This window comes from Papaver somniferum, chromosome 11 (assembly GCF_003573695.1).
Source record: "Papaver somniferum cultivar HN1 chromosome 11, ASM357369v1, whole genome shotgun sequence".
Classification (NCBI taxonomy): Eukaryota; Viridiplantae; Streptophyta; class Magnoliopsida; order Ranunculales; family Papaveraceae; genus Papaver; species Papaver somniferum.
In genome coordinates, this window is record NC_039368.1 from 93,686,761 (window position 1) to 93,710,295 (window position 23,535).

The window sequence follows — 23,535 nt, forward strand, 5'->3', positions numbered from 1 at the left end:
CCGTTTCATTAAGACGCATATTATAAACACGCTCCATCAGGAAACGTGGGTATAAGTTCCGTCCCGCATCAAGCGTGGGTATAAGTTACGCTTCACCAAATTTTGGTCTTCTCCCACTACGCTTGAACACACAGAATACCAAATTTTTTTGACTTTTAGTCTGGCTTTTGGTATTTGGTCCGTCTCATGACTGTGGTTGCTCTAAGGGTGAACTATGCCTTACCAGCAACATGAGTCAGAATGGCTGTAACACGTTTAATCAATTTCTTTTATCGTATTTTCTTAAAAACATGTACGCAACGTTTGCTTATCTGAAATTACTTCCTGGAATGAACTCCGAAAAGCGACAGATTAAAGATGCAATTGGCGCATCCATAGTTACCATGTAGAACAGGTTTCTATCATCTCCGTGTTATCTTTTAATTTTGGATTGATGCTCACCCTTAATCCTGAATCTAATATTGTGTTTATTTGAGAGAACGAAAATTTTCAGGGTGTTAATAGATATGCCATCAAAAAAATCATTACCGTTATTTTAAGAGTTTTCTTTTGGTTACCATTTACCTCAACTGACTACTAGCTAGGACAATTAAGATTTAACTTATATCTTGAAATTCGTATTTAATTTACTATGTAATCTTCTGAAATACTGCCATTATAGGGATTATAGAATTGTAAATTCGATTTAGTTTTATTCCATGGGAAATTTGGTGATTTAGTTGTTTCAAAGAAGTATTTGGTACAATGCGTGAAAAAAATATAGTCGCTTTGAATTCAATGATATCTGGCTATGGGAAGATCTTGGTCACATTAAATTTGTTCATAAATCTTCCTCATTTATAATGTGCATTTGAATGTCGGCATAGTTTTTTTTAGTGGAAATCTTTGGTGTTTGCATCTCACTTGGTTTCCTAGTTCACCTTCTTTTGTTTGTACATGATTCAATTGGAGGCCTATTTCATATTGTTTATGCAATCGTTTTGGTAGGGATAGTAAGATATCAGTTACTGCAGTCAAGAGCTACCTATTGGAATGATCAAGTTTAGTTCAGATTACATACCTCGAAAGGAATTTTCACTACTTTCATTATGTACATCAGGCAAGGTATATGATGATCGTTTGAGATAAGAGAAAGCTTAGGAAGTTGTTGCAGACATGTGAAAGACTGCACCGATGAACTCCATTATAGACTCTATGATTGATAAAGAAATCCCAAAAGTTCATACAAGATAGAGAGACTCCATAATTTGAGTATCTAAATATGGCCAATCTTTCCATAACCTGAATCCCATAGTTATGCTATAGAGTTTGCCAAAAGACCGTGACATAGTTATGTTTTTATTTCATTTTGAAGCACTAATCGGAAGACTATGATCAATACTAATTTTAAGGAGTTGTTGACTGTATGTTATACGTGAAATATGTCGCAGATCGATTTTTAGTAAGTAAAAATCATTTTCAGTCATGAATCATGACTAAACTACTGAAACTTGCTCGGTGTAAACACTTTGGATAATTTAATTGTGTACACATATATCTCACTATCAGACACGTGTATATAAAAAGATACGTGGAAAGCATGCAGGCCAAAACATCAAAACATGATGCGTCACGAAACACCAAATAAACCCCGAGGAGTTACTTTATCTCATCCCCAAAAGAGAAGCTAAGATCAACGGTGGAGAGAAAGTTAGCTGACACGAACTGACAGGGGCAGAAGACACTTGTCTGACACGAGCAGACCCCTCAACTACCCGCATTAAACACTCTGAGCAGTGTACATGTCGACCAACCTGTGGAACGAGCGAGGATGCCTCTGCGGGATCAAGGGGCAAACGCAGACCTCCGCGTGATGGACGCAAGGACACAAGAAGATAAGGTTCCAACGGTCTTCAGAGATGGGTCCCACATTCTAACCTTATAAATACCCCATCTCCACCAAGAGGAAAGGGGATCGGAAAAATCAGGAAGAGAAGGAGAGAGAGAGATTGCAAGGGTAAGTTAATCACTTAGAAGAGAGAAACATGTAAACCCAAAAGTCATTCGACTATTCGTGTAACTGTGAAGAACATAGTAAAACAACAAACCCCGTGGACGTAGGCCTTAGTGCTGAACCACGTAAACCTTGGTCTTATTTACATTTCAGCACTTTACATTTATTTAGCTCCATGGATGTTTACTTATATGTTTTGTTTTCCTTAATACTTATATCCCATGCGCAAACGCCTCGCATGGAGTTGTTAGATGAGGCCATGATAAACCCGAAGGTTTTGAGCCAATGAATCAACACCAGGATATCATCATCACAATCTCTTTAGATGATAATGATTGATTGTGAGCGTTCGGACCCCCTCGTGGTTTGTGTGCTCACAATTTGGCGCTAGAAACAGGGACTTCGTCCTGGTAAAAGATTTATCTTGTCCTGTGATTTCATTTTAAATTGGCATATGATTGCTCTGATTTATCAGCTCGGACCGTATAGATCATTCGTTAACTGTATTATGTTCAAAAACCCACCTTTTATCTTCGATAAGAGTTATTGTTCTAATCCGCGGATTTACAATTTTCGTATTTTTTATACTAAGAATCTCCTTTAATAAAACTTTAACCCGTATATTATAACTTGCGTGTATTAATTCTCTCCTGGAAGATTGTATTTCACCAACTAACCCGCTTCACGCGGATATTCCCGTTTTTGTTGTTTGAAATAACTTATGCAGAAAGAACGTATTGTCAGTAAAGAAGGCAAGTTTCGGCGAGATTTCATTATTAACAAAAGGGCACGTGATGGAAAAGACGCAGGAAGCAGGAAAATCCAAAGCTTTGTCAAAAGAAACACCCAGGACAACCCCGGTCATCACCCGAAGCAAGCAGAAAGAGATAAAGCTAAAATGACCAATCGAAGGCAAGATACTGCGGAAATCACTTCACCTATGAACGCTAATTCAGTTGCAGCGGCGGCTCTCAGAGCAGCAGCAACAAAGTACGGGGAGGCTGCGGTAGTCCCGAAGGCTGCGGAGGCTAGCAATACCTTCGCCATGAGTCAACTTAATCAACCAAGAGAAAGGGTGGATGAATCCAGAACATTCCAACCCGCGCACCTTCTAAATTTTGGAATGCCACCAACAAATGATCAAAATCAAACCATACCGGCGGATCTAGCACCGCAGAGGGGCGCTCACCCCAATTTGGAAATACCAACAACCGAAGCTGAATCCCTGCCACCTTTAGTACAGACCATGGAGGAGGGCGGCACCATGGCTGTAGTAGCACGCGCTGGGACTCCCAATCAGGGGTCCAACCAATCACACCGACTATTGGCTGAGCTTGAGGAACTGAGGAAGAGCCAGCAGGTTTACGCAGAAGCTGTAGCCCTGTTGGCCAGAGAAAATCAAGATTTAAAGGAGCGGATTGCTCTAAGCACGAAGACCAGCCAACAACTTGATGAAGCAAGCTCCAAAGCACCAGAGCCAAACCGAGACTGTAGAGTCGTCATAGCGGCTAATGAAGACGCGACAAGGGGACGTAGCGTATCCGACCCGGATTATGACGATGGAGAGTCAGACGGTAATGAGCCGAAGAATTTAGAGCACCAACGCTCAATGGAGGAACTACGAGATGAGATGATGGCCGAGATCAGGCAATTAAAAAATAAACAAGGCGGGGGGAGGTTAGAAGAGGTCATGAGAGAAGCTAACTCCACGCCCTTAACTCATCGCTTGGCCAACACCCCTATTCCACTGAAATGCCCTGTCCCAACGTTCGAATGCTATGATGGATCCAGCGACCCTGCTGCACATATTCGGTACTACAACCGTGTCTTAGCTAGATGGGGTCAGAACGACGCCGTACTCTGCAGATACTTCCCGTCAAGCCTGAAGGGATCGGCGTTATCATGGTTCGATAATCTGCCACCAAACTCCATCCACTCATACGACCAACTCGCAAAGAAATTCTTAAGAACATACATGTACAACAAGACTGTAAACACCGGAATGAATAAGCTCTTTTCACTAGCAATTGGCTACAAGGAAACCACGAGGGAGTACACTAACAGATGGCACAAGATCTGCCAAGCCATAGGGAGCGTGGACCCAGTGGTAAGCATCAATTGCTACAAATGGGGCTTAGACCGAATGAGTCCCCTATTTGTTGAAATTCATGGGAGCGTGCCCAAGACAGAGAGAGATCTTCGAATAATTATCGAAAAGCACGCTCGACTTGAAGAAATTCAACGGGAAAACCCGAGGGCATATCCGCAGAGGTCTCACCGCACCAATTCAGCGGAACAAACCAATGGGGCCAAAAGGAGTTGCTCAGGGGAGAGACCTCACGAATATAGGAAGGAACGAAGGGATGAACGAAGAACAGGTGACCGAAAATTCGAAGATCAAGTTTACACGAAACTCAACTCTAGCTATGCTCGTATCCTACGAGAGATCAAAGGGAGGGAAAACTTAGAGTGGCCATGGTCTAAGGGAAAGCAGCCCCCGAGATCCGAGAATTCTAAAGATTACTGTGAATATCACTGTTTCAACGGACACCAGACCGAAAAGTGCAAGAACCTTAAAATAATGATCCAAAAATTAATTGATGCGGGAGAGCTCAAACATTACATACGAAAGGATGTTACCGAGGACAGATCCAAGCGAACCAAACCAGTCCAACTTCCGGAAGGAAACCGAACAATCAACACCATCTCGTGTTCCGAAGCCACAGGACCCTCACTCACAGCGCAGATTGGAAAAGGTTACGGAAGAAATTCGAAGACCGCTGCGAGTTATATAAGGTCGATGGGATAGCGGTGGACGAACACGAAGAATGGAATCTCCTATCATCTTCGATGCCGAGGATATCGAAGAAGATATGGAAGACCATAACGATCCCTTGGTCCTAACACTACCAGTAGCTGGATGTAACCTCAAAAAGATCCTCATAGACGGGGGAAGCTCTGTAAACGTCCTATTCTATGATGCATTCAAACGGATGAAGCTCCATGATGAACAGTTAATGACCTCTTATCACACCATCTACGGATTCAATGGAGCAGCCACGAAGCCCTTGGGAGACATCGTGTTGCAGGTTAACGCAGGGCCCATGAAACTGGAAACCCGATTCAGTGTGGTGGACACCCCTTCCCCCTACAACGCTATTATTGGACGAAAATGGATACATAAGCTCAAAGGAGTTGCGGCAACATACCACCAATATCTCAGATTTCCAACTCCTGAGGGAATAATGGAAATCAAGGGAGATCGGATCACTACGCGAGAGTGCCAGGCCACTCAGGATCATATCAACAATGAGCAAGAAGAGCAGCGAAAAATCCGAAGAGTAAAAAATCAAGAAACCGCGAAAGAGAAGGCCGTAGACCTGTTCCTTAAGGAAACTACAGGAAAGGGCTTGACGAAAGATGGTAATGTCCAAAGCACAGAAACAAGTACCTCAACAACCAGCGAAGAACAGAAACACGCTAAATAGCAATTAAAGAGCGTCCCAGTCCTCGGAAACCCGAAGCCTGTGTTCACACCAGTAGAACCCGTAAAGGAAATCAACATAGGAACGGAAGAAGACCCGAAGATGATCAAAATCGGGACCATAATGGACGAAGGAAGAGAACATTCCTTAACCAAATTACTTAAGGAATATGCGGATGTGTTCGCCTGGAAGTTAGGAGATATGCCGGGGATTGACCCAAAAGTAATCCAACATGAACTACGCATCAAACCGGGCACGCCCCCGTTCAGGCAGAAAATACGAAAAGTGGCTCCAGAGTATCATGAGGCAGTAGAAACAGAACTTCGGGAGCTACTAGACGCAGGATTTATCAAGGAAGTCAAGTATCCTACCTGGATCTCCAACATGGTCATTGTTCCTAAGAAAAATGGAGGGGTTAGAATATGCATCGACTTTACTAATCTCAACAAGGCATGTCCAAAGGACAGCTATCCCCTACCGAGCATAGACCATCTGGCAGAAGCACTAGAAGGATACGAAGAACTATCATTCATGGATGGGCATTCTGGCTACAACCAAGTAGCCCTGGCAGAAGAAGATCAGCCACACACAGCGTTCTATACCCCACATGGCCTTTATTGCTATACCAGAATGCCTTTCGGACTTCGAAACGCAGGGGCAACATACCAAAGGATGGTCGATGCTATCTTCAAGCCATGGATTGGAGGAACCCTAGAAGTCTACGTGGACGACATGCTCGTCAAAAGCAAGCTGCGTAAAAATCACCACCAGGACCTGAGGAATATCTTCGAAGCAATGAGACAGCATCACATGAAAGTGAATCCGGAGAAATGTACTTTCGGTGTCACCTCGGGGAAGTTCCTCGGGTATATGGTAACAAAAAGGGGCATCGAGGTAGACACAGCAAAGATTCAAGCCATAGTAGAGATGTCGTCCCCAAAGAATCTAAAGGAAGTGCAGAAGCTCAATGGGTCTATAACAACTCATCCTCGCACTGGTATGGGCTACCCAAAAACTGAGAACCTACTTCCTAACTCACCTCGTCAGGGTACCATGCAAAGCACCATTGGAAGCAGTCCTCAAAAGCACAGGAAAAGTGGGCCGAATAGCCAAATGGAACACCCATCTGGACCAATTCAACATCATTCATGAAATTCAACATTCTCAGAAGTCCCAAGTTCTGGCAGATTTCTTAGCAGACCTCCCCCTTGACAACGACGAAGAGATTAAGGGAATACCAGAAGCCGAGGAAGAAATCAAGGATCCAATGGATATCCTCGAACCTGCGAGTCAAAGACAATGGGAAGTCTTTGTCGACGGATCTAAAAATAAGGAAGGAGCAGGAATAGGCATTGTCATTATCACCCCAACTGGAGAAAGGATTATACAGGCACTTAGATTGGAATTCAAAGAGCATACCAACAACATTGTTGAATACGAAGCTGTCGTACACCCTACGTATAATAATAGAGATGGGGGTAACCGATGTAAGGCTGACAAGTGATTCGCAGCTTGTCATACGGCAAATAGGGCTCGAGTATAATGTGTACGATGACACCCTCTCAGCTTACATGGCCTTGGTCCAAACATTGGCATCACAAATCCCGAACATTAAGTTCCGGCACTTATGCAGAAGGGACCTCAGGCACGCGGATGCCCTAGCATATATATCATCCATGCTGAGGGATAAAATGCCGAAGCTATTAAAATAGCAAGGGTATACGAGCCTTCGATTGCATCTCAATTCTCCTTCGCTACCAATCAAGATACGGTGGAAGAAAATATCGAAGACCAGGTAGGAGAAGACATCCATAATGACTTTGACGAAGAGGATATCCTGTCAAGAGCAAATCAAGACGAAGACTTCAGCAACGAAGATGACTGGAGGGTGACAATACATGCCTTTCTCGAAAAAGGAAGCTTACCTGCGGATCAGAAACAAGCTAGGAAGATACTCTCCAAAGTGGGAAGATATGATCTTCGGGATGGGGTCCTGTATAGGAAATCCTTCCTTGGACCATTACTACGTTGCTTGTCCCGGAAAGAGGGGCATCGAATTCTAAATGATATCCATTATGGTGACGCGGGGAATCATAGCGGCATGAGATCACTAGCTGACAAAGCAAAAACGCAAGGATATTACTGGCCGACAATGATACAAGATGCCGCGAGGATGTCCCGACGATGTGAAGAATGTCAGCGCTTCGCAAAAAAGATCCACGCGCCGGCAACAATGTTAAACTCCGTCGATAGCCCGTGGCCATTTGCAAAATGGGGCGTAGACATCGTCGGGCCTTTCATCGAAGGATCAGGGAAGAGACGATTTTTGATAGTAGCCACGGACTACTTCAGTAAATGGGTGGAGGCTAAGGCCTTGGCCAGGATCAGAGACGCGGATGTGTTTACTTTCATATTCCAGAACATCATTTGCAGATTTGGTATACCCTGAAATTGTATCTGATAACGGCAAGCAATTACAGGGAAAAATATAGACATGCTCTTCGATACTTTCAAAATAAGAAAGAACAAGTCCACCCCCATATACCCTCAAAGCAACGGACAAGCGGAAGCTACCAACAAGACCCTCGCCCTTATACTCAAAAAACAGACGAGCATAAGGGAAGATGGTGCGAACAACTGCACAATGTGTTATGGGCATACAGGACAACACGAAGATCCGCCACCGGGGAATCCCCGTTTCTTCTAACTTATGGAGCTGAAGCAGTCATACCTACGGAAATCCTCATGCCAACCACGAAGACCGAAGCTTGGGAGAAAAACCTCACAACAGATATGATGTTAGAAAGGTTGGACGACTTGGAAGGAAGAAGGGAAGTAGCATTACAAAGATGGAAAATTATCAACGAAGACTAGCAAGGGAGTACAACAAAAAGGTAAAGCTGCGGAATTTTGTAGAGGGGCAATGTGTTGAGAACAATCCCACGGTATCAGCAAGAAAAGAAATGGGGAAAGTTAGCACCCGTGGGGAGGACCTTTTATAATACACGACGTTGCGGGTAACGGTTCCTACTACCTTCGTAATCTAAAAGGCGAGGTCCTCCGGCATCCTTGGAATGCTAAGTGGCTCAAACCATACTTCCCATAGGAGCAACGCAGATTTGAATCTGCTTGGAGTGTACCAGAAGAAGAAGGGAGCCTGACCGCTCCACATGTTTCTATCTCTGGAAGAGGAATTGCAGGCCTCAACTTATCAATCAAACAAGCTTTCAAATTATCAAGTCAGTGGAATCTACCGACAATATTGGGGAAAGTAGTTAATCTACAATCTCTCAGGGCTCCCCCATCAGTGTCCATAAGTGTAGGACCAGGGGGAAGGCACCCAGCAGAAAGAGATACCCAACCAATCTTAAGGCAACGGGTCGACGGAATGGGTGTGTAAATATTTTAATCCCATATCCTAGAACGTTGCCCCGGCCCCCACCGTCTGGGAATCCTCTGGCCCAGGATTCGCCAGCGGGGTGACAGGTCTCAAGACGATCACGAAGGTACCTTCCTTCAGTATCGCACCCAAACACTTAAAAACTTTTGTTTTGTTTTTTCACAAATGCTTAAAATAAAAACAAACCAACATTGCAGGTATCAAGAAGAGGATTCATTTCATAAAGGATGATTACAAGAAGTGAAAGGCCAATTCAAGGATACACATCAAAAAATATTCCTTTTACAGGATATCAGCAAAAAATATCTTGTTACATGATTACAAAAAGGAAGGATAATGATGCCGCGGACCCTACAAATGCTGCGGTCTCTACCTAGATTGCTGCCCCATCGGCAGGATTATTCCGAAGACTTGAAGGGACGCTCCCACCAGAAGAGGGGCCCGAGGAGCTGGGCAAGGCAGAAGGAACGGGACGACGAGGATAGTTCTTCACGAGACCATGCTCGTTCTTAGGCCAAGTTCTATCCTCTCCAGCATCTTGTTCGTCTCCTCAGCCAATTGACAACGAGCCTTGTGCTTAATAACTGTTGTCCGCTGTTGGGCTTGGGATAATAACGAAGATAGCCGATTCACTTCTCTAGAAGCAGCACCAACGGCCTCCTCGCGGGTTGCTGCTAAATTCTTGAAGTGATTGGTCTGTTCTTCCTGCTGCGCTAAGGAAGATTGAGCCTTTTCAAGTTTTTCATTTGTGACGCGAAGGCGTCCCTCGAGCTCTGAAAAAGACAACACCACGGAGTTAGCGTAGAAAAAAAACATGGTCACACTCGATGAAATGGGATTATACCTTCGACACAAGCCGAAGCCTCTTCATACTCATTAACAACCGCATCTCGCGCTTCATCAAGATGATCATATTCCGCGGATAATTTCTTATAGTCTAGTTGAAGGTTGGTGAGAGTAAATTGACAGGCATCTAATTCTACCTGCTTCATCGAGTCCATATGACGAAGGTGGTCGACCTCTTTATTTATCTCTGAGACCCCTTTGCTAAGTCTGTACATGCACACTTCAAGATTCCTCTCAGACTCGCATGACGAGCTACGTCGGCACGGGACGCGGCAAGAGCATTGCTGAGAGCGTAGACTTCGCACGAGCATCATCTCTTTCTCTGGCAAGACAGAGCATATTATCCTGGACCCCTGAAAGAGGAATGGATCGAGCCGTCTGTAATTCTTCTTCCAGCAGCTGAATCCTAGATTCCAACAAGGAAGTACGCTCACGGGCTTCCCGCAGATTATCACGGTCCACAGCAGTGTGCCATTAAATAAAGCACGATCATGGTTGTACAGATTTTGCATGTCGACCATCTGAACATGCCGCGCGCGCCATACCTCAGCCCGAGCATCCCATTTCTTGGCTTCATCTTAATTTTCTCAACCGATCTCTAATACGAGATTTTTGCCGAGCTCTTTCGTTTCGAAGCCATATCAGCTCGGGGACGCCACCCACTGGAGATAGGGTGGGGAGACTCACAGAACAACTAAGAAAAAAATGACGACATACTGCGAGGGAAAAGAACCAAACCTGTGAAAGTGAAACTTGGCTGCGAGTTTGCTCTAACTCAGCGCGCACAACAACAAGCTCTGAACGAAGACCGGCCTCTGCTTCACCCAGCTTTTCTTTCTCCTTAAGGCTTTTCTTCAGTTCTTCTATTTCCACCTCAGCCGCAGATAATTCCTTTTCTCTGTGACGAAGCTTAGCCTCGAGCTTCAGAGATTTCGCTTTGAAGAACTGATACAGCACGTGGTTACAATGCTCACTCCTCATCATCTACACATCAAGATGACAAAACATTATTTCACCGAAGCATTTGATCGTCACGAAAAATATACGAAAATTTACCTCCAACACACGCTGCTGCGGAAAGCCATATTGATACCCGTCGGCGATGGCCATCATATCGGCAACGGAAGTAGGAGGCTCCGGCACAAGGGTAGCTTCGGGAACACTCAACCTTTTTCCCCAGGCTTCAGACACCCGCGCCTTAGAAGACATCTCCATCATGCGACGGGTATACGCGGTTGATTCCTTTTCCCCAGCAACAACAGGGCGGGATGAGAGACAAATAGAAGATTCTTTTCCTTGAACCAATCCATGATGGCGTCCTCACCCTCAGACGTCGGACTGTGGAAGATTATCAGCAGGCGCATCATGACCGATTTCCCCTTCTCTGACACGACCCCCTCAGCACAAATGTTGGCATGCTCCTCCGCGCCTACATGCGCAGCATGCTCCTCCGCACCACCATCTTCTACAGTAGCGTCTCCATTACCATCACCACCAAGAACATCCCAATCATCATTGGGGGAAAGTAAAGAGAAGTCCTCGGGAAAATCGAGGGCTTCGTCAAAGAACTCCCCCGTGGAGTACATCCGATCAAAAGAAAATTCTTGAGAAGCGGGAAGGGTATCCGCGGCATCACCAGCAGGGACGGAAACATCCCCGATAACAACGTCATCAGCCACCACGGCTTTGTTCCTTCCTTCATCACCAACATGACCAGCGAAGACCTCTTCTTCGACATTGATAGGGGAGGTACCAGTACGTTCCTCCCCATCTGTAATCTCATCCTCAGCAAACTCTTCGTTCACTGGACTAGTAACTTCTTCTTGGGCTTCAGCCTCGCCCATCACTAGTAGAAGACTGCTTCGGCCTAATCTTTTTCTTCTTCAACACCTGAAACCAACACCACAAAAAGAATTATTTTTCCCGACTGATGAAGTTCTAAAAGAGAAGCGCAGCTAGAATCCGCGTACCTGAGCAGTTGAGGTATTCTTCGGTGGAAGTATAGCACCAGAACCTTCCTCCTCGTCTCCCTCTACGACGTCAAGGGCATAAGGAAAATTCATACCCGCAAAGTTCAGACGCCAGGGACAGAAATCTCCATAGCGAGCAGGAGGAGACTCGCGTGGCTTACTACTCGGTAGGCCGCCAACCGCGGGGACCAGGAATCCAACCGTAAGCCCACGGACCAACTATCTCGATAACGGTGGCGTGCCACTCGTAGTCATGATCGCGCTTGATCCTCTCTCGCGCGGGGAAGAGTTTCCGATGACTACCCCCTCCGTGCCAGGAACATACTTCAGCTTGGCATCGCTGACCTCATTTAACAGACGAATCTCGCCCGAGGAGCAGGGAGATTCCGAAGGCTGACACTCCACGGCTTGCGATTCCTACTATTGACGTAATCACCGAAGGAGTTATTGAAATTCTCAGGAGTATACCATTCCTTCTCCATGGGATTGGGGACGTAGCAAGTCATCGACGTTTCCCCCTTACTCCGCAGATAGCATTCCTTCAGGGCGCGGAGATAATTCCCCGATAGTTGGGATACGGAACGGCTGTGAGTATTGGTGGAAGAGCCTTCACGACTAGCGAGCACGTCATAGTAGAAGGAATCACCTGATTTGTACAACGGCAGCATAAGACCAGCTTCGAATGCTCCAACCGTCGTTAACAAATGAAATTCATCGAACTCATACTTTGAGATAAGCTCATAAGTAATATCATCCTCAGGGGCATAGAAACGAACCCCGAAGGCTTGAAGCTCATGCTTTTCCTTGAATATTTCGAGATCATATGCTTGAAGGTTACTTTTTTCCTACTAACCGAGACACTGCGTATCAAGGGGCAGCCTCATCCTCCTCGGCGGGGCCGGATGAACTAATGAACGCTTCAGAAGCTTTTCTCTTCACAGGGGGATTCTTTGAAGATTCAGCCCTCGGAGCTACACCCTTCGTATTCTTCCCTTTAAAAGTTGGAGGACCGCAGATGATGCTCGGGCACTAACGAACGTAGAGGAGGAATGTCAAAAGCAACAGCACGAGGCGGAGCCTGCGTACTCCTAGTATCATCACGAGGACGAGACGCTGCGCGATCGAAAACTCTTCGGGAACCAGACGGAATTGTCGGAGGAATCTCTTCCCTAGAGGACGAGGCCTTCGCTCCAGAAGAAACTCAACTCCGACGAACATCATCTTGAGACTCTCTACGCGGAGGAGATCTCGATAGCCCAGAATCAGGAGTCTGATAAGTAAGCCGCGGACGGTCAGACATGGCTGCGAAAAGATTAAAATCTAGAACAAGTTACACACAATCAAAAACATTACCAAAGATCAAAAAACCACATCCATAGCAATACACACACGATAACGCAGAAACCCTAAAATTAGTATACATGCTCAAAATTTCATAAAATTCATAACCTCGAAATAGTGGCTTCCTTAATTTAAGATGAAGAACAGGGGCAAACTAGTATGCAAGCATCAGAAGAAGTTCTTCATCACAAACAAGGAACAACAGTAGCAGAGAATTTACAAATCGACACAGCGTGAAACAGTGGAAATAAAGAAAAGAAAAACTTACCGGCAAAAACAGCAGTAGAAGAAACAAACAGGGGAAGCGGGCGTGATTAATGCTAAGGTGGAGAGAATTTAAGATCACAGGTTCAATGAAGACTGACAGAGAATTTAAGATCACAGGTTCAATGAAGACTGACAGAGAATTTAAGGTCACAGGTTCAATGAAGACAGACAGAGAATTTAAGGGCTGAAAAAAGAATGAAAACTGAGAGAGCGTTTAGGAAGAATGAAATTAAATTTTCTTTCTATCCTTAAAATACCCGAAAGAAAGAGAAGGAAATTAAGGGAGGAATTGGAAACGTGCCCGTTACATAAGCAGTTAATGCACGAATAAAAGACGTGCCCAAGTATCTAGGAGAAGTTATTAGGAGTGAGAAGAATATGCGACGATAGTTTTTCTTCAAGGCACCCATTAGTCATTCAAGCCCGAAGAAAAGGGGCAAATTATGTACACATATATCTCACTATCAGACACGTGTATATAAAAAGATACGTGGAAAGCATGCAGGCCAAAACATCAAAACATGATGCGTCACGAAACACCAAATAAACCCCGGGGAGTTACTTTATCTCATCCCCAAAAGAGAAGCTAAGATCAACGGTGGAGAGAAAGTTAGCTGACACGAACTGACAGGGGCAGAAGACACTTGTCTGACACGAGCAGACCCCTCAACTACCCGCATTAAACACTCTGAGCAGTGTACATGTCGACCAACCTGTGGAACGAGCGAGGATGCCTCTACGGGATCAAGGGGCAAACGCGGACCTCCGCGTGATGGACGCAAGGACACAAGAAGATAAGGTTCCAACGGTCATCAGAGATGGGTCCCACATTCTAACCTTATAAATACCCCATCTCCACCAAGAGGAAAGGGGATCGGAAAAATCAGGAAGAGAAGGAGAGAGAGAGATTGCAAGGGTAAGTTAATCACTTAGAAGAGAGAAACATGTAAACCCAAAAGTCATTCGACTATTCGTGTAACCGTGAAGAACATAGTAAAACAACAAACCCCGTGGACGTAGGGCTTAGTGCTGAACCACGTAAACCTTGGTCTTATTTACATTTCAGCACTTTACATTTATTTAGCTCCATGGATGTTTACTTATATGTTTTGTTTTCCTTAATACTTATATCCCATGCGCAAACGCCTCGCATGGAGTTGTTAGATGAGGCCATGATAAACCCGAAGGTTTTGAGCCAATGAATCAACACCAGGATATCATCATCACAATCTCTTTAGATGATAATGATTGATTGTGAGCGTTCGGACCCCCTCGTGGTTTGTGTGCTCACATTAATATAGCTGCTAGACGAGTCTGGCCTAAATCATACTCCAATTTAGAAATTTTATAGCCACCGATTCAAATTACCAATCTAAAAACGCGTCAGTTTCATCATTTTCAATTTATAATTGACATCTCAAAAATGCATCTCTATGTTAAGGAACAGATTAAATCTCGTGCCATTACGGCATGGGTCACCATGAACAATTACAATGTGCTCCTTAAAGCAAACACACCTTATTAATAGAAAATGTAATGCCAGTAGAACCTAAAGATATTCAACGGATACAAAAACAAAAACAAACAATATACACAAAAATATATAAAACAAATTGAAAACACAAGAGATCTACTAAGAAGCTTCGAATTACAACTGAAAAACACAAAAAATATGGAATAAGCTAGATCTCATTCACATATATGGACATGCAAAATCATAAACAAGAAGATCTAAAATCAACCAAAAAAAAATCATTTCGTAATCTTTGGATTAAGCTTAAAATCGAAAATAAACAAATCAAATGATAAATTTGTTAAAATATACAACTTAAAATAGTTTAATGGATCAAAATTTACGGCGACGATGATACCTTCGATAATTGTTGGTGGCTCCATCAATAAACTCCACCTTCTTGTTCAGCGGTTTGCTAGAGACTAGAAGTAGAGAGATGTCAGAAAATATTGGATCAAATCACAAATCAAACATCCGAAATTAATAAAAAATAAAATCCAAGAAGAGATAAATCACTAAAGAGTAATCAAATTTCAAATACTAACCTAAAAACTAGTAAGTCAAATGAAAATTGATTCTTTTAAAAGAGAAATTTCGGCTCTCCTCATTGCTGTCGCAGAGATCTGTCGAGGAACGAAAGTGAAAAATTAGCTTGTGAATTTATTTATTTTTAAATAAAGAAACCAGGATTAACCCTGGATAAACATCCCATAGTTTGTTACACTTTTCTCCTGGAGGAGTTTTACCTAAATAGAGTTAATGCTTGATTCACCCCACTGCGAATTGAGTTTATACTCAAGATAGACTTCGGCTAATCTATTTACCATCAATTTTTCAGACTCTGGAACCAGTCTGAGTTCCTTAAGATACCTAATACATAATCTAATTTTTTTATTTTTTCCTGTGTGCATAATTTGTATGTTCTTCCCTGCTTCTCTTAGCCGAAACCTAACAGCTTCAAGGACTTTCACATTGTGAACTTCAACTTCGACCTGTGGAAGTTGATGTACCCACTGGATTGTCATGGAATCTGCTGCATCTTCTAACTTTTCCTTTGAGCTTGCTTCAAGGTTGCTGCATCTTGTCCTGGAGATGTTTCATGCATGATCAAACAACATTAAACCTATTCCTCCCTCCATATCGTTACTACTAACCCTTAGAGCTATATTGATCTTAACAACTAATACGTTAATAACTAATGGTTTTGTATTATCAATGATTTAAACTGCAGAGTTCAAGTTTTCATCATTTCTACACCTTCTACTACAGCTTTCCATATTGGTAATATTAACACCTGCACTTCCAGATCTCATAACAGGTGATTGCCAGAACGTCAGCCCAATCAATTTCACCTAGATTTTCCACTCTCCTTCTATTGAACCAGTCCTGAAGCCAACCTTGAAAATCTGTTTGATTGTTGTTATATGTTGTGAGTCTAACACCCATATGACTCAGAACTGTAAGAGTAAAATCACAGTTCAAGAAAATATGGTTTCCCGTTTCATCTTGCCTTCCACATAGAAGACATGTCTTGTTGATGTGAGGTAGAATTCTTGCCATTCTCTCATTCAGCGGCAGAATATGATGAACACACTTCCAGACAAAAGTCTTAACTCTTGGAATTGTGTTCATTCTCCAAATTTTACTCCAAAATTGTTTTAGCCCCAAATCTTCCTGCTGACCCTGAAGCATAATTTTCTTGTACAAGGATTTGATTGTGAATTTCCCATTACTTTCCAATCTCCATCTTATTTCATCGTTTTTGTTTTTGTTAATCTTAATCCTCTTGATTTTGACTAAATCGTTAAGAAGCCCACTAAGAAGGGGACTAAACGTTAATTCCTACAAACGCATGCACGAAGTCCGTCCAAGTTCAGGAAGACCGAGAGTTATGTTTAATTATTCTTTCACAATGGGGGTTCTTCAAAACATTTATTTTGGTAAAGGATGAGTATATAATTAAATTCTAAATATACATCAGTGAGAGAAAGAGAGGCGGTGTAGGGTTTAGGATTAAAAAACCCCGATTTTGCTTTCTAACCGTTCTTTCGTTTCTCTCGGCAGCAGTTTCAGCATCACCATCAAAATTAGGGTTTGAAAAACTCAAGAGATATTCTGGTATGTATCTTCAATTCTCAGCAATAATTTCATCTCTATTTTTCAATTAGATTATTGGAACTAGTTTTTCCCCTTGTTTGGATATTTCTAGGGTTTGTATTTTTAGATCTATTTTATCTCGTATCCTTACTGTGTGTAGAGATTTTCCAGGTTGCTGGATTTGTTGAGACTCGTAGCGTAACCAAGAGAAATATGGCTTCAAGATTTTTTGTAAGTTAAAAGTTCGTTTGTTTTTTTAGATTTATTTCTGTATGAATGTGAAGAGTGAATAATAATAATAATTATTATTATTATTTTTTTAGGGAGGTGGTGATAGTGACACCGAAGATGATGATAGTATGATAGGATCAGAGATTGGTTCTGATATCGAACGTGGAGAGGAGGCCACTGGAAAGCAACTAAAAAGCAAATACCTAACTGAAGGTAATGGAAGTGACGACAACACTGACGATGAGATAAGAGTGGTTAAATCTGCTAAAGATAAGCGTCTCGATGAGATTAAGGCAACGATTGAGCAGCTAAAGAATGGCATGAAGATTAATGACTGGGTTAGCATTCAAGAGAACTTTGATAAGATGAACAAGCAGCTTGAGAAGGTTATTAGAGCAACTGAAGCTATTAAGGCTCCAACTCTTTACATCAGAGCCCTTGTCATGTTGGAGGATTTTTTGGTTGAGGCATTGGCTAACAAGGAAGCAAAAAAGAAAATGAGCAGCACTAATGCAAAGGGGTTGAATTCCATGAAACAGAAACTGAAGAAGAAGAATAAGGAATATGAATATCTTATTAACAAATTCAGGGAGAATCCTGTAGATAGTGAGCCCGAAACCAAGGAGGATGAAGAGCCAGAGGATGATGAATCGGGTACCGACACCGAGGACATGTCAGAGCCAGAATTAGAAGAGGAACGCGGCTCGGATGATGATAATGACCAACCATGGGTCGATCCGACCAAGAAGAAGAACCCTTTTACAAAGCCTTTTGAGAAAGACCCCAGTGAAATCTCATGGGATATAGTCGACAAGAAACTGAAAGAATGTGTAGCTGCTAGGGGGCGTAAGGGTACTGGTCGAGTTGAGCAGGTTGAGCAACTCACCTTCTTGACAAAGGTTGCTAAGACTCCTGCCCAGAAGCTTGAGATACTCTTCAGTGTTGTCTCTGCTCAATTTGATGTGAACCCTAGTCTTAGCGGGCATATGCCTGTAACTGTGTGGAAGAAATGTGCGCAGAACATGCTCACTATACTTGATATACTTGAGCAGTATCCAAATATCGTCGTTAGTGACTCCGAGGAGCCCGAGGAAAATGAGTCCCAAAAGGGTGCAGATTATAAGGGGACCATTCGGGTTTGGGGGAACTTGGTCGCTTTCCTTGAGCGTATGGATGGCGAGTTCATGAAGAGCTTGCAGACCATCGATCCCCACACACGAGAATATGTGGATAGAATGAGGGATGAGCCCATTTTCTTTGTTCTTGCCCAAAATGTTCAGAATTATTTAGAACATGTTGGGGACTTCAGGGCAGCGGCAAAGGTTGCTGTAAAGCTGGTTGAGCTTGTATACTACAAGCCTCAAGAGGTTTACGATGCAATGAGGGAGCTCGCTGGAAAAACAGAGATTGGAGGAAATGTTGAAACTGAGGCAGGAGATGAGGCTCAAGTGGTCAAGCAAAGTAGTGGCCCACCAGCTTTTGTTGCTACTCCGGAACTTGTGCCACGAAGACCCACTTTTCCGGAGAACTGCCGGACAATGATGGATGCACTAGTCTCTCTTATCTACAATCATGGGGATGAGCGCACTAAAGCTCGTGCAATGCTTTGTGATATATATAATCACGCCATCATGGATGAGTATGCAAGTTCCAGGGACTTACTATTAATGAGTCACTTGCAAGATGGGATTCAGCACATGGATATCTTAACTCAGATACTTTTCAATAGAACTATGGCCCAACTCGGTTTGTGTGCATTTAGAGCTGGATTGATTACTGAGGCACACAGTTGCCTTTCAGAACTCTATGCAGGTGGAAGAGTGAGGGAGTTGATTGCACAAGGCGCATCACAGAGCCGCTATCATGAGAAGACGGCAGAGCAGGTAAATATTTTCTTTTAGTGCGATATCTGAATCATCAAAGTTCTCCTGTATATGCTTTCTCAAGTAAAAACTCACCGTCTTTGTTTGAAGCGCACACTTTTTGGGCTTTGAAAAGTCTAAAACCCCAGACATTTAGCCCTGATGCTTTGTTGTCTTATTTTTTTAGCCTTTAAATGTAACCTTATACAGAGACACTATTTCAAAAAGTTGAAAAGACCAAGAAGGAGGCTTTACCGAGTGTTAGCTAGGTTCAGATAGGATTATGAGTTGTATATAGTCTTCTAGTATTTTCCTTTAGTGATACAAGGCAACGCGTCAATGCCGCATCGATGCCCCCCCTTGACTTTTCAAAGGAAAACACATAGCATTGCCTCAATGTCTTTTTGAACCTTGCTTGGGAGTTGGTGTTTGGTATTTTTTCTATGGGATAAAGAGGGATGGTGACTGATTTTGCATCCCACAGCTAGATGATTTTGTCGTCCCCACCTTACAAGTGGGGGAACCATAAGAAACTGTCCTGATTTTTATATGTAATTTTTCATTCTTGACATGATGCGGTATAGGACTGTTGGCTACAGTTTTTATCTAATGTGAAGCCCCAAAACCTGCAATATATTAATGGATATGTATTTGATCATTGAGAAACAAGTAGTAAGCCATTTCGTTTTTGCTGCAAGCTGTCTTGATGAGTTTGTTCATGCATAAGTTCTTTGGCATCCATTTCTTATCATGATTAATGAACTCTTTATTATTTTCTTTGTATAGTGGCCACTACCAATCTTATTTTAAATATCTTCCCAAATTTCCAGGGCTCTCATGATTTAGGTTCGGGAGTTCACTCCTGCAGTTTTTGTTTTTGTTTTTGATGGAAAAGATAGTTTGTAGTTTTAAAGCAACTTATCTATTTTTTGGTATATTTTCTGTGCCATTAGGAAAAGTTGGTACACAAAAGAACTTATCTATTTGTTGGTAAATTTTCTGTGCCATTAGGAAAAGTTGGAACGCAGAAGGCAGGTGCCATACCATATGCACATTAATCTTGAGCTTCTGGAGTCTGTCCATCTTATATGTGCCATGCTCCTAGAAGTCCCCAACATGGCTGCCAACAGTCATGATGCCAGAGCTAGAGTCGTTAGTAAGAATTTCCGCAGACTACTTGAGGTCAGTGAGAGACATACCTTCACAGGACCTCCAGAGAATGTGCGAGACCATGTGATGGCAGCAACCAGGTCCCTACGCAAAGGAGATTTCCAAAAAGCTTTTGATGTCATTAAGTCGCTTGATGTGTGGAAGCTCCTCAGAAACCAAGTAAGCATCCTTGAGATGCTCAAGACAAAATTCAAGGAGGAGGCCCTTAGAACCTACTTGTTCACCTTCTCTTCATCTTACAACTCCCTGAGCTTGGACCAGCTTACAGCCATGTTTGATCTGTCCGAAGCCCAGGTACACAGCATTGTAAGCAAGATGATCATTGTGGAGGAATTGAATGCAAGCTGGGACCAGCCTACGAAGTGCATCATGTTCCATGATGTAAAGCACACAAGATTGCAGGCTCTGGCATTCCAGCTGACAGAGAAAATCGCCATCCTTGCAGATAGCAATGAGAGGGCATTTGAGGCGAAATCAGGTGGAGGGCTTGATGGGCTTCCCCAAAGACGCAGGGATGGGGGCCAGGATTATGCTGGAGCTGTTGCAGGCCGGTGGCAAGAGAACTTCTCTCAGGGTAGGCAAGGTGGGTATGGTGGACGTTCAGGATATGGTGGTGGGCGTCAGTTCTCATCTGGAGGAAGAGGATCTTTCAGGGATCAAAGAAGTGGAGGCCAAGCTCGCGGAGGTGGTTACTCTACTGGTTACCAAAGCAACCGTTATCAGGATGGGAGAACTTCTTATCAGACAAGTTCAGGGGCAAGAGGAGATGCTTCAGCCCGCATGGTCAGTCTGAACAGAACAGGTCGTGCTTATTAAGAGAGATAAGTCAGCACATAAGAAAGAAATTTGAGATTTGCTTTTACTTCTACTTACTAGAACTCGAAATAATCTGAACCTCAAGTAGAGCTGTCAGGTTAAGATTGATTTAATTTATGTCCTTGTCTTGGTTCTTGAAGCATATCAACTTCTCCTGTGATTTTTGTTTAGCTGAACAATTACATTCCATGTTAATTACAGTGTTAAGTACTATTGAAAAGTTGGAATTTTTGATGACTGAGTAAGATTTGCTAGGGATGTCGTGCTGTAGTTCTTGAAATTTTTTAATATCATTGGGTGGGGTACTGGTTTGGTTGGTTTTTCTTCAGTTCTCTCAACTCTCGTTCAGAGTTGTCCCAATAAAAAGCCTATTGAATTGCTTCACCAGGTTACATCGCCATCGCAACAATTTGTTAAAGTAAAACTTTCTCAGCCAGAGTGTTGGTCTTGGAACATTTTTCTGTTTTTTCTGAACATTGTAGTTTATTTAATAAAAAACCGAACTTACATATTTTTTTTTGTGAACATCATAATGGGTCTTACCTCCTAAGAGCCTACGAGATAAAGACAGTACTCTTGTGATATCCGTTTTTTGGTTAGAGGTCTTTGTCGATTTTTCTAAATTCAACTTACGTAAACTACATAGTAACATGTTGGACAACTTGATTAGGAGGTTCGGTAGTTTGTTGGCGATGTGAGACTGTCTGGTTGTATTGTCTACCCAGCTTCGTCTTAAATCCTGCGTCAGCTGCTTGTTGGAGATGTGGTAAAACACTCTCTTTCGAGAGTGGTAGAAGGTGAAGGCTAAGGTTATTAGCTCATCTTGAAAGACTACCCATAAAAGTAGCCAAGTTTCTGAGCGCAACAGTTCCGAGAGTTTGATATCCCTAGTTGGTAAACGAAGTACCCGCCGGAGATAACTACCCAAAATTTCCTCGCAGTCGTCATCCCTAGTTGGTAAACTAAGTACCCACCGGAGATCCCTAGTTGGTAAACTAAGTACCCGCCGGAGAAGGTAGCTGTGAGGAGAGGGTCCACTTGGTACTGAAGCTGAGGATGGTATATGTAAAGTTGTTGTGGAAGCAAGCTGATGTAGAATCGTCGTCGTAATCGGATGGTTCGTAATCCTGCAGAGTGATTGATGTCTTCACCTAAAACTAGACTTTCATAACTAATATTACAGATCGTTGCAAACATGTATATGGACCCAGCAATTAAAACAGACACAAAGCAAACACAACATCTAGACTGTCCTAAAACTAAACCTAAGACAGACAGTACTTTAAAGCACTTAAACCACCCTAACACTAAACTAAAAACATTAAAATATTTATCTATTAAACATACAAGACAAGATAGCCCTGTTTCTGGGTAACTGTTGTTCAGAGCATTATCATTCCCCCTTTCGGTTTTATCCTGGCAGTAAACAGCTTTTGTCCCACCCATCATTATGCCATGTCTTTTTACCTTTGGGCCCTTGGACGTTGTTGACATTATTACCATTGAGCCACTGATTTTGATCCGCCAGAATCCCTGAATTGACCCGGTATGGAACCGAGTTGCTGTATAGAAACTCAGACAACTCTTTGTTTTGAAGATTTTGTTGTTAATGGCTGTGTGAAGACCGTCGGAGACATCAAACTTGTATTTATGGGCTGAGAAGGCCGTTGTCCAGGCGTTTAGGATCATTACAGCAGAACAATACTGAGTTGATTTCAGTTTACTCACTGAGTCTTCAATTGCAGATTCGTCAATATCGTCATTGGTGCAAGTCTCTCTGGTTGATTGATTTTGGCCAAAGATGATGAGTTTGATATCTGATGGTGGTCTTGTTTTTTGGGTTTTAATTGAAGTTATCCATTTTTGAAACCAATAGGATGATAGAGATGGGTTTTCCTCTCACTGGTTGATGTTTTGTTTTGAATCTCATGGATCAGTTTCCCAGAGAATTCAACTGGTTGATTTCCAGAGGTTGAATCCTGAGATGAGACTTTTTCCATAACTTTCACCTGTAATCCTTCTTGCCGGGTGTAGAGAGGCTTCGCCAGATGTTGATGCCTTAACAAATTTGTGTTAGCACAACTCTGCAACGGAGCTTCAATTGGAGAAGCAAATTCCATGGTGATGATGAAACAAAGATTTTCGTTCTCAGAACTTCCAAATCAAGCCTACAGCCATCTTTCCTTCCTATTCGACTTTTAATAAACAGATTTCAAACCAAACTTGATTTCTATCTGTTTAATAGAAAACAAGATTAAACGGAGATTACTGGTAGAAGATTTAGGATTGGGAAGATCATTTGGTTGCTTAGATAGGGTTTGATAATGATGGATCGGTTGGAACTTTTACACTCTCAGATAAACCGAGTTGCAGAGCAAAACTCGGAAGAGAGAGGAAGATTCATTTTTAGGTTTTTTGGTCTTCGAACATACTTGCGTGAGAATCGTATCAGTAGATTGATAAAGCATACCTTTTTGCCAAATAATCTTCTGCAGGGTCTAGATGGAATCAGGGGCAGCAAGTCAACTAAATGCTGGCATGACA

At 42.8% G+C, this 23,535-nt stretch overlaps 1 protein-coding gene across 1 annotated transcript; it reads left to right on the forward strand.

Annotated features, from left to right (window-relative positions):
- The first annotated feature begins 16,784 nt into the window (after window positions 1-16,784).
- Window positions 16,785-21,247, forward strand: LOC113322176 (eukaryotic translation initiation factor 3 subunit C-like). Its single transcript, XM_026570214.1, has 4 exons — window positions 16,785-16,933; window positions 17,084-17,143; window positions 17,236-19,026; window positions 20,017-21,247. The coding sequence occupies exons 2-4, from the start codon at window positions 17,126-17,128 to the stop codon at window positions 20,989-20,991; spliced, it is 2,784 nt and encodes a 927-aa protein (XP_026425999.1). The 5' UTR covers window positions 16,785-16,933; window positions 17,084-17,125; the 3' UTR covers window positions 20,992-21,247.
- The last annotated feature ends 2,288 nt before the right edge of the window (window positions 21,248-23,535 follow it).